The sequence below is a fragment of the Pygocentrus nattereri genome, chromosome 21 (assembly GCF_015220715.1).
Source record: "Pygocentrus nattereri isolate fPygNat1 chromosome 21, fPygNat1.pri, whole genome shotgun sequence".
In the NCBI taxonomy this organism is placed as follows: domain Eukaryota; kingdom Metazoa; phylum Chordata; class Actinopteri; order Characiformes; family Serrasalmidae; genus Pygocentrus; species Pygocentrus nattereri.
In genome coordinates, this window is record NC_051231.1 from 27,507,065 (window position 1) to 27,525,154 (window position 18,090).

The 18,090-nt window shown below is 39.1% G+C and overlaps 1 protein-coding gene across 2 annotated transcripts in view; it reads left to right on the forward strand.

Annotated features, from left to right (window-relative positions):
- synpr (synaptoporin) overlaps positions 1–17,877 on the forward strand; it is a 51,166-nt gene extending 33,289 nt beyond the window's left edge. For both annotated transcript variants that reach the window (XM_017711730.2, XM_017711739.2), the window contains 4 exons: positions 6,108–6,232; positions 11,949–12,147; positions 13,478–13,669; positions 13,990–17,877. In XM_017711730.2, the coding sequence (XP_017567219.1) occupies positions 6,108–6,232; positions 11,949–12,147; positions 13,478–13,669; positions 13,990–14,247 (774 nt within the window). In that variant the 3' untranslated portion in view covers positions 14,248–17,877. The remainder of the gene's footprint in view (positions 1–6,107; positions 6,233–11,948; positions 12,148–13,477; positions 13,670–13,989) is intronic.
- Positions 17,878–18,090: the final 213 nt, after the last annotated feature.

The window sequence follows — 18,090 nt, forward strand, 5'->3', positions numbered from 1 at the left end:
TTCCCACCATGGTGAAGCTAAGAGTTGGAACTATGGTGGGAATATGAGTACAAACACAATGACTGCATATTAATATTCCCACCACTGTTCCAACTCTTAGCTTCACCATAGTGGGAATATGAATATAAACACAATGACTGCATGTTAATATACTGTAGGCAGTTGTCAGAAATTGCACACTGCAAAAAATTGTCTTGTCAAGTGAAATCATCTTAATTCTAGTCAAAATATATTTCATATTTACCATTTTGAGATGGTTGTACACTGATTACAAGATTACCTAGCTTATTTCTAGACATTGTTTTAGTTAATTTTATCAAGTAAAATGATTTAATTGCAGACAATGTCGCTAGTTTCAGGCACATTTCTTACAACAATCAAAATTATCTGCCAACATAGTAAGATAATTTAATTTAATGACTTAAAATGACTTAAAACAAGTAAAAAATGTCTATTGTTAAGTAAAACAATCTTAAATTAAGCTTCTAACATTCTAAACAGGAGAAACATTAGATTTGTTGACTAAATTTAAGATAATTGCCATTTTTGCAGTGCAATGTTCGTTTCTTCTCAAAAGCGCTTCATCTTTGTGCTGCATCTGTGCTGTCAAAGTAAAACTCTATAATGAACTAGTAACAGATACATTATTTAAAGACCACTAAGATTACCACAAATATACTGGTTTATTGGGTTTTTGATCACATAATTCAGTTATTGAATAAAGGAAGTATTCTGGTTATGTTTGTTATTTTGCCAAGGTCCAAAGACAGAACGGAAGACTAGAGAGTGTTCTCAGCATGCGTAATCACTGCCGGATCACTTTATACTAAATTTCCATTTTTTTAAATTAAACTTTTACATTTCAATGGTCAAAACAACAAGAAAATGCAAAATGTATTTTCAATTCATGAACAATAACTGTATTTGTTGTAGCCCAAGCTTCCTTTCTGGCAACAGCTCTGGTAAATCTTCATAACCTAACTTTACCTCTAAAAAGCTGCTTGACATACTGACACACGGTCTCTACCTTTTTTTTTTCTCCCTTTCTTCCATCTCTGAAAACCTGATGTATGGTTTTGGCAGCATCTACAATTCAAATAAAAACAGCATTCTTGTGGGCCCCTGGAATCATCCTGATGTGCTAACTTATTTTCACTTAGACAATAACCAAAACGTAATTTGGCCAGGGGTGCCCAAACTTTTGCACTCTGACATATCTCATGGAAATAACTTTTGTGTAGTTTTGTGGATTGGTGTAGTTTAAAATGCTGGTTAGTGGGAAATTGGAAGACATCTTTCACTATATTTTGGCCTCTCAACTGGTTTTAAACCCTTTAAAGGTGTGAAAGATTCAGGGACATCTAGAGGTGAAGGTGCAAATTGCATCCAACTGAATTGCCCTCCCTCTCTCCTCCCTTTCTAAACTTGTAGTAAAACCAATGGTGGCCATCATGTTGACCCTTCTTTGACAACAAGGATTCACCTTCCCTTGCTTTTTCTTGTGCGAAATAATAAGTGTGATCCTCCATTTGTCCAAATTTGGGCTCTCAGACTTCTCACAACACAAAATGGTTAGCCAGGACCGGCAGCAACCACTGATTCTTCTGCTTTCTGTGTCTTCCAACTGGTGCAATAGCGCCACCATTTCAAGCTGCTGCTTCAACGTGAAAACACGAAAGGCACTCTCTAGAACCATTGTTTGTTTTGTCCATTCTGGGCTACTGTAGAAACATGGCACCGCAACACAGCACCCTCTACTGGAAGAGGTCACGCTGCCTGCGTGAAGATATCAAGGGGTCATTCTAAGCCAACAAAAACGCAATGATTTATAGTTACAGGTGATTACACACCAATGAAAACATGGTTTTGTATACTATATTCCATTTCTGCTTATAGATATCCCTAAATCATACACATTGCAGCGTCATGGCCATATTTAAGGTGTTTAACCCCTTAAAATCCCAGACCTAATACATACAAATGCTTATTAGTCAGTAACTACAGGGACTTAAATGTAAACTGGCTGAGCTATTCCTAGGTTATATAAGCATAGCTATAATTTAAAAATTTGGCCTGTTAAGGGGGTTTTCTAGTTCTTAACCCATAATCCAGTCAAACACCTTCCAAAACTGGTACTTACTGCTGCTTGGCCAAGATGAATCAGGTTGTGTTTTTCACTGAAGACTGTGCTTTTAAAATTGGAGATCAATATGATCAGTAAAAGCAGAATCTTGGTCTAAGGTCAGACTTTTCAAACTCTGGAGCAATTCTTCTGCCGAAGTTTTTGGTAGCTGCTAATTGCTAATATAACTAGGCCATACACATGCACAGTGGAATTTGTACTTACGTGTCTAGACTGAACCGCTTTATGAACGTGGTCATGTCTCTGAATAGGTGGATGATCTGGTCATCCACTGCTGAAGGAATGCGCAAACACAATTGTCATATTGCTAACTGTGATAGCATTAGCCTTGGTTAACAGGCACCTCCATTGTTCAGAGGGTTAACATACAGCGGTGGAATGTGGAGAGAATTTGTACAATAACATGTCTTGTTATTTTGTACTAACAAATCAAAGAAATGCAGAAAGACGCGGTGACATTTGCTGCCTTTTTTGTTGGCGTGTGGCAGATGCAGCCAACTGGATTAGCTCCACTCAGTTGCAAAGTGGAATTATTAGCAAATTAGCAAATCCAGATGGCACTGTTGAGCTCATGGATGCTTGGCTCATCAGTGGCTAATGTGACCAGGCCCTGGACAGCCTAGTTGAACTCACAGTGATGCGTAAGTCCACTCCAGAGTTTGTTTTTGTGACATTGTATCTTTTTCATTTGGTTTAGTTGGTTTCACACTGCAACAGTTCACATGTGTGTTCTTTATGTTGTTTGAGTGGTCAGAGATTTGGTGGGCATACCAGCAGTCTGTTACTTTCATGTTTACCTGTATTAAACATTTACTATTCTATTTTTATAAGATCTATTCCTCGCTTATATTTTTGATAAAAGGTATTATCATACCCTTTTTGTTGCATAAGTTCAGACCATGTCTTCAACAAGGAGATTGTGTGGAGTGTGAGGAAAGACTGATTGAGGGGGGTGGGGGTTGGGGAGTGGCTCTGAGAACTTAGGCTAGAGTTCTGGACAGCTTCTGCCTGTAGCTAGAAGGCCAGAACCCCCATTATAGCTGTAGTACTGATGTAGATACTGAGGAACAGGGGTGGTGGTGGGGATTGCGAGCTCTTCATCACAGGAATGCAAGGTGAGGATGTAAATTTATAGGGCATTAGATTGGAAGAAGGAGGGGTTTCAGGCATGTTTCTCCTCCCAAACTTCAGTTATAACAAAAGTACATTAAATATGCTTAATGTCCAGCTAAATTGCATTCAGAGTAACAAAAAGAAACCTTATTTCTACTTCAGTCACATTGATGGTGTCTGGCACAGCCTGATCAGAAATACTTTTTGCAGGTCATATTACAAAATCTAATGCTTTGTAAGAAGTAGGTGGACAGTTATATGATCAGTGCAGTGCTGAGAAGGCATGTTCTGGTGTTGAAGTCTCTCATTTAATGCAGACCATCATAAAAATGCGTTCCTAATAGGAGTGAACTGAACTACCAGTCTCGGGAAGTGTAGAGATTTTCTTTTTGGCGGATCATGGAAGATGTGTGAAATTTTCAGCGTATGAAAATGCAGCAGTGTGAAGGTGGCCATTTAAATGCATTGACACTAGAATGATGTAATGAATTGTAATAATATTCAGTAAACTATGCTCTCATTTTTGACAAAAGTAAAATTCTCAGATCTAGTCTCAGCCTCAGATGCTCCACCCACACAGGTGAACACAGACATGGATGCAACTGGAATTTTGTCAGTTGTGTTCTGATTGGCTGTGCGCATGCCCATGTGCACACATTTGTGTGCAGCCTGACAGGAGACACACCGTTACCTGCTCTGCATGCTGTGACAACAAACCTTTCAAAGGAAGACATAAACTCTGACTTCATAAAAAATGAAGTCATTTTAAAAGTAATTTTTCTTTTCAGCAGCTCTTAATATCTTTGTGTTCTCCATCATGCATACCAATTTGTTTCTTATGGGTCTATTTTTGCTTTTGATTTTTTTGTTGTCGTTGTTTTTGGGCTTTTACACAATTTTTCCCCAATCTAGTTTCCTCCAACTCCACCTGCCAGCCAGGCCCCCCCAATCACATGACACTATCAACACTAGGAGGGTGAAAGCTAACACAGGCACCCCCCCCCCGAGACCTGTGAAGCGCCACCTCATCCCCTCAAACCGCCTCCAACGCAACGTCACTGGACAACCATACACACTCGGAGGAAAGCACCAACCGCCAAATCTGTTACGTCAGCTAGCCTCAAGTTAAGTGCTGGGGGAGAAGGGGAGCCATCCTACCCACCCAGAGAGAGCAAGACCGATTGTGTTGTCCTGGACTTCCGGCTACGGATGGCTGGAGCATCACCAGGGATCGAAATTGTGATCGGGCCAACTCATGATAGGGCCAACGCTTAGATGGTTCTGCCACTCTAGAGCCCGCCTTAGACTGATTTTTATGTGACACCTGCCCCTACCCGACACACAGAAACAGCTGCATGTTAATCTAATGGCTCCTTCCTGTCAAAGTAGATGGTTCTTGGTTGCTATAAATGATGAAACAAACCAGACTGTACCACAATGGCTTGTGAGACCATTTCCTATTTCTGATTCCCTCACTTTTTCACTCTTTTAGATGCCCATGCTGATTGTTTTTAGCTAGGAAGCCACATTTGATTCTTAGCCAATAAAAGAGCTGCCAAAGTAGGCCAAGGTGTTTGCATTTCATTTTCCTTCATTTGATTTTCTTTTGCATCGTGATATCACATTCCCACATCCCTGGGTCTTCAGCCAAGGAGCAATTTCCATTCAAAATATACAATAAACACTTGAAAAGGAACCTCCAGAATTTTGCCAATATGCACTTATCTCTGATTTTTCAATTCCTCGTTGCATAACTGCCGGCTCGATATGAACGCTACCTGGACGCGGTGAAAAGTATTACCTCTCTCCAAGGGAGCCCATTCTCTGCGCATTGCTCAGATAATGTGTTTCAGGCCAGTCACTTTAGCTGTGGGCAAGCTTGTCTACTATGCTTATTAAAGCTAGCCTGCTCTCCAGAGCTGAGGCCTAAATAAAAGAAGCAGAGTATGAGGCGGTAACAGAATAAAAAGAGAGATAGAGAGAGTATGTGGAATAAAAGAAGAGAGAAAGTAAGGGAAAACATGAAGCAAAGGTGACTAGGAGAGATAGAGAGGATAAATAATTGAGGGTTAGTCCAGTTATCGACACAAAGTAAAACGTCTTCAAATATACTGCCACATACTGCAGCTTTGCCTGTATGCTGTCAGCCTCAAATCGATTAACTAACAGCTCAGGAGACAGTGATTATAGTAGCATTAATCACTTCTACACAGGAGTCCAATGACTTAATTGAAACTGACCTATTTATACTCCACCTACAGATCCACTCTGTCATAGCAATAGTTGTGAGACTGCACTAGCTTTATAGACCACTGACAAAAACCCCATTCACTTTTTGTTCCCACTGTGAAAAAGAGCTTAGGCCCTAATATGGGCATGACACTAACTATAAAATTGCTTCAGAGGTCTATACTGAATAAGGGTCAGCATTAGTATTCAGTACTAGCCTAAATTAACACGAGAGATCTGCACATGGATGTGAAACAATTGACTAAAGGCCAAACTTGGGCTAAACATCTGCCTAGGATTTTTCTGTACTGTAAACCTTTAGAAGTCATTTTGCTATTGTCTGTGTATTGAATGCAAATACTTGAAAAAAACGAACAAAATGAACAAAAGTACATCACCTGGCTTAAAAGAGTATTTACAGCCATCCTGAAGCCTGAATGTGTCCATTTTACACTATGCTATCACTTCAAGACCATTAGAATGGCAGCTATATAAAAATGAAAAGAGAAAATACTGTTTTTAATGCTAACAATTTAATGAGTATGTATACAGCTAGTAGTTTGGTGGCCATACAATTTTAACATTGAAATGGGTGGGGGTTTTTTTTGGTCTGTTTCCGCAGCTTTTTGCCATCTTTGCTTTCGCGACATGTGGAGGCTACTCTGGTCAGCTGCGGGTTAGTGTGGACTGTGTCAACAAGACTGACAGCAACCTGAGCATCAACATCAACTTCGCTTATCCGTTCAGGTAAGACTTAGTCAGCTCCACCGTAGCTCACCCCAACACACATTATTTGACCTAATAATGCTCTGTCCACAAATGCGTCCTTAGCATATCTCCTACAAATACCTAAATTCAGAGTAAATTCAGAATAAAAAATTAATCTGATATTTACTTTGTATATGTATGAAAGGCTACATTCTTAGGATAGATTGGGTGTGGTTAGGCTAAGCAAGTCTGAGCAGAATGTTCACCATCATCAGCTTTTTTAGTATTTCTAGCAAGGTAACATTGTCCCCTACATCACTGGCTACTACAGCATGATGTTACTCTAAGGGATTTTCTGACATTTCTCTCATAATTTTTGTAAGGCGTATTGACTAGTATGGAACCCAAATGTCTGCAATGTTTGGTTCACTTTTATTTAGTAGAATTATGATGCTCATGTTTAATTTCTGCAAGAACTGTGCCTCTTTTTAGGGCAGTCGTGGGGTGGAGGTTAGGGAACCAGCCTTGTGACTGTAAGCTCACTGATTTGAACCCTGAGCCCACAGTCTGTGACTGAGGTGCCCTTGAGCAAGACACCTAAGCCCCAGCTGCTCACCGGGCGCTGTGGATAGGGCTGTCCACCTCTTTGGGCAAGTGTGCTCATTGCCCCCTAGTGTGTGTCTTCAGTAGTGTGTATGTGGTGTTTCACTGCACAGATGGGTTAGATAATGAAATTTCCCCATTGAGGGACTAATAAGGGTCTCTTAATCTTCATTTTTAAGTTTTGGTTGATAACAGAAGGGATACAATCCTGAAATACTCAAAAGGGTCAAATCAGTGAGAGCATTTTAATGAGTCACTGTAAAACTGCAATATAGGAATATATGTGAAAAAAATTTGTTAATTCTCTGTATTCTGATTAGCATTCTGTAAATTTGAGCCCCTCTCTCTCTCTCTCTCTCTCTCTCTCTCTCTCTCTCTCTCTCTGTCGCTTTCTCTCTCCTCCCCTGAAAATGCTGTCATTTTTTTGCTACTGCAAATGTGTGAATGTGCTTAAGTAAGTGCAGCGTTCAGGTCACTGGTGTAGATAATTGAGTTGAATGACTTGATTTCAGTGTCATGGCCTGTGTCCAATGACCTCTTTAATGAATACAAGTCAAACCATCTTCATGACTCTCTCTAAACATTTCCTTTCTAATGAAATGGCAAAAAATCTGAGACTAGAAACTAGAAACTGTTTCAGTTCAGAGGCGGTGCGATGTTCCCAGAGATGGAGCAATGAACAACCTTGCTTATTTCAAATGCATTTGTATAAGCTGAATAGTGCTGTCTGTCGAACTGATAAACTGTAAGGAATCTTTCGTCAAGGCTGTCGTCTTCCACACCAGTTGCCTTATGAGAGATTTATGTAACAGCGTGTTCTGTAACTTTAGGCTGTTGCAGACAAAAGCCTGCAACGATTCAGCACCCAGCTGGATTTAAACTACATCACTCGCCACCAATGTCACTGATGTCAGATAACAGCCAGTAGAATAATCAGACCAGTAATAATTAGACCAGTATTGCTTTGAGAATTTGGGGTATTACAATACATGTATTGTCAGGTTTGATATGAAGACTTATTTCATTTGTTGAAAATGTCTTTATTCTGCAAAACTCAAATTATGGATGCCCCACCCACTCCCCACCCACTTTACCTGGTAGAATGCAGGCAGATATCAAGTTCATTGCAAATATCAAGATAATTGACAATGGTGTCCATGGAATATGGTCATGAGAGACTCACCAGGTGATGATGTATTAGCAATAACCTTTTCAACTTTCTACAGCAAACTGCCTGGACTGGAGGTCGTTCAGCTTGTCAGAACACCTGCATGGAAAGAAAGCTGCTGTTTACTCACCATTCTGGTGCTTCACAACCTGTTGTCTTAATTTTTTAGAAAATGCTCCCAAACTTTCCAGATTCTGTTCTCTTTTAACTTTCAGCCACAATTGTTCTTTTTCTTTTGTTGTCTGCACATTGGTACCTCACCATAAGTGAACTTCTGTTTACTACTGTTTAGTTGTTTACTCAGTCTAGGTTGGACTTCACTTTAGAAATGTAAACACAAAATCGACTATTTAAATATTTGTTTGACATCTTTTTGTCGATATGTTCGATAGCGTCAAATAGTTCTTTCAGCCTTAAAATGCTAAAAGAAATCCAGTTGTGTCAAATACAACTGAACCGAATCCAAATGAGATGTCATGTCATTATATTTTCACTGCTGTTTCAAAAACAAACATTTCCTTCAGGTAAACATTTCCCTTCACTTGGGCAAAGGCCTAAAAGACATAAATGAGACTTTCAGTTTATTATCACGAAACGATCATGACAAAATCTGTTATAACTTGAATGCTCATTAAACAGATTCAACAGTGTAACAGATTAATAAACACTGCAGGAATTATTATACAATCGGTTACCATGGACAGTAATAACAGTATTTAAAAAAGAGCACAAAACCTGTTCACTCAAAACATACTTATAAGTAGAAGCATGTTTACAACTAGTAGAACCAATTGGATGCTGTCGAGTTCTGTGAATAAACATTTATGCTAAGCACTGTTTTGTAGAACACTTTAATTAATTCTTCAGTCAAAATAATTTGTAAATTAGGCTATAAATCTGCATAAGTTGTCCTTTCAGAGATAAGACTAGTTTTCCAGAGGAAAGACTTTGACAGAGTAGTAAATTCAAATTTGCAATACATATTCATATTTCAGTTTTTATTCACAGAATTCAGCATCTTCCCATTGGCTTCTATTATAAACAGTGGCAAATAGTGACTTTTAGAGCTATGCCTTTGATTCAAGCCATGTAAGTCAATGCTTGGTCAAAACATGAGGAAAAATCCACCTCTGCAGCAATGTTAATTTCTACTAGCACCCCTATGGGATGCTCATGGTTTGTTAGCGTAAACAAGGTTCCTATTCTTTTGTTAGTAGTGGGAAATGTGTCAAAACCATTGTCCATAGTATTTAGCCATGGGAAATAGAAATTAAGGATATATATAGTTGACTGAAAAATGTAAATTTGGTTTTGATAGAGTGTAGGATTCATTTTTAGCTTTAGAATGAATATACGTTTTATGTTCTGAATCTTGTAAGTCTGTTGACTTGTCTTTGGTTGCTCTTTGAACTGTTTGACATCGAACATACCTGTAAAAATGAAAAAATATGTCTGGATGCCCCTGAAGTCCAACACTTACACACACATACTCACAAGGTGTGTCGAGGCTGGTAAAGGTCTTTGAAGCATCCCTCAGATCTCCTCTTTTGCTTTCATAAGTGTCAAGCTCCCACTCCATGGATATCATACACGGATGAGCCAGAATTAGATGCCATTGTGAGATGGGGAAATTAATATCAGCGCGAAACTCTCATCTCCAGCGAGTAATATCACTGCAGGGCAGAGCGGAGGAAGGACAGGTGAGTTTGACGCTGGTTCAGGCTGTCTCCTCTCTTATCATACCTGCCAGTTCCCCTCAGGCACAGGCTGAACGCTTGTACCATCCGATATCAAGAGTCTTCCCTGACTTCTTGATTCTTTTATTCAATTCTACCTCTGGTTTGCTGAAAGGATTATTGATTGAGTCTTCACTCCCTCTACTAGGGAAGATCACCGTAGGATGGACTCTGCCGTTATGTTCTGTTTGTAGGTCGTTTGACAGGTGAATAGATTCATTGCAACCAACTACTGAAAATGCCAGCTGTCCATGACATTGTGTGAACAACTGATGACAAATGAACCAACGGAAATTTAGAAAAACAAACCCATCCAAGTGTAATTTCATACATTAACAGATGCCAATGGTTTAGCTAATTTAAAAAAATCTAATTTACACAATTTCCTACTTACTCCAAATGTATTCAATCAGCCAACACATGTTTGGTGGCCAAATTTAGCTCCTTTAGGTTTAGCGTCTGAGCTACGATGCTAATGTTGCTAACGAACACTAGAAGTCAATAGTCACCCAAATCATTTCCATGAATACAGAGCCAAAACTTCTCACATCCTGCTCAAACCACTTGAAGATCTTAAGTAAGGCCATGCAGATTTGATTAGGGTATAGTATTGTTTAGTAAGCCCTAATGTGAATGTGAAAAATGAACAAAATAAAAAAAAAAACAGTAGCTAAACGCAGCAGGCAGCAATATACATTGTGCTGAATTCTGACGTCCACCATACCATAGAACCGTTCACCCTGTTACGTTCATGCATGACACAAGGAACTCTAGATTTTTTATCTTTCCTCTGAAGGTGCCATTTCAGACAAAGCCCTTCTGCACTTTATCTTCATACCACTGACTTCTTTCTTTCTCCGTGTATGGTGGAGTACTGAGCCTATCCAGCACAAACTGTTCTACTGTTTAGTTATTTACAGACTGCTCGGTGGTAAACACAGGTCCTTGTCCTCTCTTGCCAAGTATCCTTTTAGCTAACCATGTTGCTCACTTCAGGTTTCAGAATGTTGTAAATCTATCAAGATATTTTCTGTTCTCCTCGTGTTTTTAGCAATTCCAGCTGATCTTCTGACTAAGATTTTGTCAAGGGGTCTTATTTCAGTATATATTATTCCAGTGAGGCAGTATTTTCTGAGGTAGTGCTGTGATTTGCTGACCCAATCACAGTTAGCAAAACTAGCCTAGCTGGCAAGCAGCAATTTACAACACTGAGGCTGAATAACTGAAATAAAATGCTACACAAATGCTAACGTTATGTTCTGAATGAATAGGATTTTGTCAAGAGCTCGAAAGGTCTTCCTTAATCCAGTATATGCTATTTCAGTGATGATGAACTGTCTGAGGTAGTGCTGTGACTAGCTGACCCATTCACAGCTGGCAAGGCTATAGCCTAGCTAGCAAACAGCAAAGCATTCAGACTACATGACTGAGACAAAATGCTACTGCTATAGGTCTAAACATATAGAGTTAGTTAAATGTTTAGAGTTAGAGTGTAGTATAGTTACAGTAACAGTTAGTTAAAATTGCTGTTGGTAGCTCTAACATTTGCTTGGAGTGGGAAATAATTTTCTGGGGGCGCTTTTGATATTTTACAACACAGTAAAATTCTAAAGGGACGTTGACCCTTTTCTGCCTGTGTTACTTGCCCTGCTGGAAAATCCAGCGCAGACGAGGATGCATTTCATGCTGGTCTAGATTGGTTTATGCTGGTCTGGTACTGGTCTAGTGTTGGTCTGGTGTTTTTGCTGGTGATGACCCTAATAAATTTTATTACTGCTAACCAACATACAAGCAACCACATCATATTGCTGGTTTTGGTGGTGACCAGCTGTGCCTTTGTGGTTTGAAGTACACTCAAATCCTACAAGTTGTCTTGTAGGTGTGTGACGCTTGCCTGCATACCATTAGACTAGAGCTTGTCTAGAGCTAGTGTTATGCTCCATTTGAGGAGTGTCAGAAACTGGGAAAAACACGAGTTTACTTGATGTGACATGTAACGCGACCAGACCTGATGTGCCTGATGTGCTTTTTATGTTCTGATCTTTATGTTTTTCTGGCAAAGAAAAGGCAGAAGAAGTATCCTCTGGACCCCCATGCTTTTTTTTTCCATATAGAGAGCAATCTTTGAATGAGCACCTGAATGAAGTTGTTTTTACTCATTAAACATCTGGCATAAACAGCTTTCTGATGAGCACCTGAAAGCAGCATTGCTTGAGCCCTGAACTCATTCTGCACGCATCTGTTCCAGGTTGAACCAGGTGTACTTTGACGTGCCCACATGTGAAGGCAGGAGCCAGGAGCGCCTCTTCCTGGTTGGAGATTTCTCTTCTTCTGCTGAGTTCTTCGTCACCATTGCCGTCTTCGCCTTCCTCTACTCGCTGCTGGCCACTGTGGTCTACATATTCTTTCAGAACACGTACCGCGAGAACAACCGTGGACCTTTTATTGTAAGCACCAAACACCCAGCTAATAATTCTTTAAAACATAAAGCAGTTGCCTAACACTGTTGATTAATTTTGTTGCTTGGTTGCTCTAAGGTGGTTGCTACAGTTGTTGCTATGCTAGCCAGGATGTTACTAAGGTGTTGCTAGGCCATTCCTATGTTATTCCTGGTGGTTGCTTAAGTATTGTTAGGCCATTGTGTGTTATCCCAGGTGGTTGCTAAGGTGTTGCCAGGCCAGTGCTATTCTATGCTATCCCAACTGTTAATTTTGGCTTTAATTTGCATTGTGCAGTGTTTCCCAGACTGGGGGAATATTTGCAAACATCTGACAGGTTTAATATGTGTTTTGTTTATACTGAATAACACTAAACACTATGTCCAAAAATATGTTCTTGTATGAGGTAACCGAATGATCTGGTTCAGATGGCAGACTTTTCTGACAAGCCAGTGCTCCAACTATGGATGCTTTGAATTTAAAATGAGTTTGACTTCATGTCCACAAACAGACTGTATGGATAAAGAAATGAATTGTATGTTTTGAAACTATGTTAACAATGTCTACATACTACATACCTCTCTTTTATTTAAAAAAAAATAAATTATATATATATATATATATATATATATATATATATCCATTATATCCATTATATGGACAATGTAAATTATGAGCAGTTGCATGATTACATAACCTGATTGATGATGTCTTATGATATTTGCTTCTGGGTGAAGACATGGCTATTCTAAGCTTCTTGGCAAATGGTTTGTCTCATTTATGTGATGTATGTGTCTACTTGAACAGTAACGTCCCACGAGTCAAACAGAGACCCAGCAGTGTGACTAACATGATAAGTGACTGTACATTTAAATAATTTGCTCTAGTTCTGGGTTTTTGGTTGTGCAGAGACAGAGATCACTTGTAGTGGAAGTTCAGAAAGTAAGCCTGGCCTTTTCAGTCTATTTGTACTAGTTCAATTCAAGCTTATTGCTCATATGCATATAAACAAGTGTACAGTATAAGTGCAGTTGGGTGTGAGTTGAACATGGAACATGGAACAAAATTTATCAGCCCTACAACAAGACCGTTATTGATCATACGAAAGTCTAACTCACTCTACCATTTGAAATTAATCTTTTCAATAAAACAAAGCCAATTTAGTTGTAAATTTTTCTAATTACATTGTGGAGAAGGGGGCGTAGCTGAGCACCGGCTTCTCCATCCCACATTCAGCGCTCGACCGCGCCCCCTTCTCCACAGACATGTTTCAGTATGTATAGTAAATTTTCACGTTTGAACATTAATGCATTAAACACATTGTTTCATGTCCATGCAGGACTTTATAGTGACAGTGGTCTTCTCCTTCATGTGGCTGGTGAGCTCTTCGGCCTGGGCGAAAGGTCTGTCAGACGTGAAGGTGGCCACAGACCCAGACGAGGTGGTTCTGCTGATGTCTGCCTGTAAGGTGCAGACCAACAAGTGCGGCTCTGCATACGGGCCCATCTGGTCAGGCCTCAACACTTCTGTGGTGTGTACTGTTATGGAGAATGTACTTTGAATCTCTTAGCTCTTAGGTTGTGAACTCACATATGATGAATTTACATGGCTTTTATCTCCAAAATAATACATTTACAGCAGAAAGAAAAAACAGATACTTTTAATGTAAGTCAATGGAATCAGACGTTTTCCATGTCATTTTGGACCATTGCCTTTGGTCCGTTCATCATGTTTATTATGTTTCATTATGTGCATATGCTAACTTATTTTCAGTGCAACATGTCATTTGACTGGGGGTGTTCAAACTTTTGCAAATGAGTGTAAGGATACATTTCACGTGTTTATTTCTAGGTGTTTGGCTACCTGAACTTTGTTCTGTGGGCGGGAAACATCTGGTTCGTGTTTAAAGAGACTGGCTGGCACAAGGGCGGCGCTGCACGGTACCCATCATCCGCTCCAGAAAAACAGGCTGCTCCCTTCAACCAACCATCCTACAACCAGGGTACATTCGACCAATCAGGAGGTGGCTTCAGCGGGACGGGAGACCTCGGCCAGTCGGAGTACAGCCAGGTGGGAACTTACACCTCAAGTGGGCCAACCTCCTACTGACCAGCCATGACTTTGTCTTCCAATCACATGTGACCTACACTCTTAAAAATAAGATACTTGAAGGGGTTTATGGAGTGACGCCATAGAAGAACCACTTTGGATCCACTACAGAACCTTTTAGTGGCTGGTTCCTTAAAGAACCAGTTTTGGGCAATGATGAACCTTTTTAAAGTTTAAAAGCCTCCATATAATGTAATGGTTATATAGCAGTTAAAGGGTTTTCCTAGAAAACCATCCAAACCAAGAACCATTTCAGATGTTTTATTTTTAAGAGTGTATTTGAATGGGGCAAAAAATTGTAAAGGCAAACATCAGCATGCTGGAGGCCTCAGGAGGGTGATGATGTTAACTGGTGTTACTTGGCAATCAAAACATTTATTTGTATTTTTAACAATGTGAGAACAGTAAAGGGGTACAGAATAATGTTTGCTACTCAGTTTACCACAGGGATACAAAGCATCTACATATAGAAATCCATTTTTTGTCTTTTCAACGCACAATATGTCAATAATGTGACAGTTTTCCCAAATTAAAAAGTAAAAATGAAAAACAATCAATATTGTTAATGTAATTCCTGGTATTCCGAGGAGGATTTACAAATTGTAAATCCGAGAATAAAATTAAGTACAATATGTTTTGTCTCTTTGTGTGATTGCTTGTTAACTGTTTGTTGATTATCTGGATTTTCAATCCCCCGACTGATGTAATGCTTGTGTTTTTTTCGTGAAGGGTGCTCCATTCTTTCTAACAGTCGGTATTTTCCAAACGGTTTGCACTGTGGTGTATGAAAAGAAAAAAAAAGATCTGTAATCCGCATTTCTATGCTGTAACTCTTCGGGTTTTATATGTTGTGTTGGCTAGGAGCATGAAGTTGTGCCGTCAAGGTTAATGTGCCTGTTTGTGCAGTTCAAATTTACATAAAGTGGGTAAAACTTTATTACCTTAAAGTTAAAATATAATATAATAAAAGTATATGAAAAAAGTTTGTATTAACCTGTACATTGAAAACTTGTATATACTGTTCTAAGAAAAAAATATTACGAGCCATTCCTTTATGATTTTCATGACTTTTTTATTAAGGAATACATTGTTAACAACTTAAGCTCTATCTTCTACAGCTGTAGCATATGGTCAGCAGCCAAAGACAATGGGTTTCTTTCCCTGTTCTCAGAAAAGAATGGAAATACGTTGACCCGAAACATGATTATAACAGAAGACAAAGGGCACTTGTTGTCCATGGTAACTGACCAAATGCTACAGGTGTGGCAGATAGAGATTAGGGTTAAAAACACTGGAGTATTCCTTTAATGGGGAATTCTACAGATTTTTCAAAATGTCTACCTAATTCAGTGCTTGAAATGTAAACACCGTCATTCAGAGTGGTTTGGTGTGCAGTGGTGCTGTGTAGAGGTAACCAGGGGTCGCAATGTCTTTAACGCCAATATAGCCATTTTATTTACTATCCAAAACCACCACACTTGTGTGCTTTCATACGTAATGATGCTAATGGTAAAATAGATGTAAGTATGAAAAATCTTTGAGTACTGTTTTGCTTTTCAATGCTCTGTATGCACCTTCAAATATGAAACAATGTCTCAGGTACATGCCACAAACTGTGTTGCTCCAAAATGTGCATGCATGTTCACAGATGTGCAGGTTACCCACGCTATTGCCACTGATACCCTCATATCATGAAAGACACTGGCTTTTGAACTTCATGCTCGTAACACTCAGGATAGTCCTTTACTTCTTAGGCCTGGAGAACACAACATCCATTATATTGATAAACAATAAATGTGTAGTGGGTAACACCTCTGCCTTCTACGCTGTAAACTGGGGTTCAATCCCTGCCTGGGTAAACACCCAACACTATACCAATAAGAATCCTTGGGCAAGACTCCTAACACTACCTTCACCTCCCTGTGTGAAAATGATCAAAAATGTAAGTTGCTCTGGATAAGAGTGTCTGCCAAATGCCATAAATATAAAATGTAAACAGTCAGAAAAGTTGACCAGGTAATGCTTTCTATGAATGTCACATTTGTAAGCATCTATAAACACATTTATTACATGTTATAATGGATTCATATGGCATTATCAACATGGTTATACATACTTATAAAAATTAATTACATTGAATTACACTTTATAGCCATGTTTATTATTCATTATGAATTGTTAATATAATGCATTATAAGTAGTGTTAATAACATGTTATACTGTCAGTGCCAAAGAATCCAGTCCCAGCTTGGAGAGCCTGCAGTAAAGACAAATACAAAGAAGAGATACTATGCTACAGTACAGTAAGGCTAATTTCTGCTAGCATTCTATTGGATATGCAGTGTCAAGTTAGTGCCAAGCTAAAATGCTTCACTTTACTTAGAACAGACAAATATAACTTATGAGCTCTTATAATTTGTTATGAACAGTGCTTATAATGTATTATACTAACAATTCGTAATGCATAATAAGCATGGGTATAACGTAATGCATTTTTCTAAATATTTATAGTCATGTTTATAAATGCCTTATGAATGCATTATAATATGTTATGAATGTGTTTATAGATGCTTACAAAGGTGACATTCATAGAAATGTTGACCACAAAACATGTTTTCACCGTGCATCAGTCCGTTTGCAGCTAGAGTTCAGAGAAGTCGGCGGTGTTTTTGGATGTTGTTGACATACGGCTAAATGCTACTTCCAGTTTTAGACCACACGTGCAGCGGAGTGCATAGCACAGTCTAAAATTGGAAGTGGTGTTCACGGAGGGATTCGGTTTTCCCTTTTAAAACCTTCAGAAAGTAACAGCAAATTGCCACTTTCCAAAAAAGTCTCTGTCAGGCAGCATATTCATAACCATTTTATGTTATAACTTCCTGTGAGGCAGCTTTTAGAAACAACTGTTTGGACATCTAGTTCCTACCACCACCAGTGTGAACAGTTCTGACTTGGTTTCTCCTGAATGGAGCACTCTGAATGACTTTGTTTACACCTTACCAGCTTAATCACCCATTCATTTTGAAAAATTGAAGGAATTCCTCTTCATGGACATCTGTTTGGTCACCACTGCCACCCTGACCTTCTTGTGTGTAGCTCTTGGAGAAGATGCTAAATGTCCATAGGTCATGCCTGTAGTTGTGTTTTTACTGCTGTTTTGCTGTCAGTACAGGCTTTTTGCTTGCATGCATCAAATCTGTTTTTATCCTCTGTTGCTTTGCCATCAGGGATCGCAGCCTAGCGTGCTTTTTCTTGAAACTTTCCATCAACCTTACCTCCTCTGCTCGGTACTCTCCTTCTGCTTTTGTCCCGTTTCTACACATCGCTGTGACTGTTTGCTGTTTTAAGTGATTGTTGGTAATGTGGAGAAGAAAAAATTAAAGCTTTTTTTTTTCTGAAAAAGCAGGCTTGCTAATATAAAATACACTATACACTATAATATATAATAACACTATAAAGCATGAGGCTCGAAAAGGTAAACCAATGACAAATATTTCAACATGCATCAATGTTGGCTGCTTGCTCTGCTGTCTGTGTTACATTTGAACGTGAATGGGTTTTTGCTTTTTTATGTAAATCATCACTTGGTGTGAATGGTCTTGCACATGCCAATAAAGACTGTGTACAGAGCTCTAGAGTCCATTACTCATTCTTTTAATTCCCTTAGAGGAACAGTCCAGTGATTTGCAACCTAATCTTTGTCTGACGGATCTGTAGTGTATGGTGGATTCGTCTGGCTGTGATCTCAAGGAGAATACACGTCTAGAGACAACCTCTCTCAAAATGCATTAATTAGCTAGTGTTCATTTTTGTCCGAATGAATGTTTCAGGAACACTGTTCGA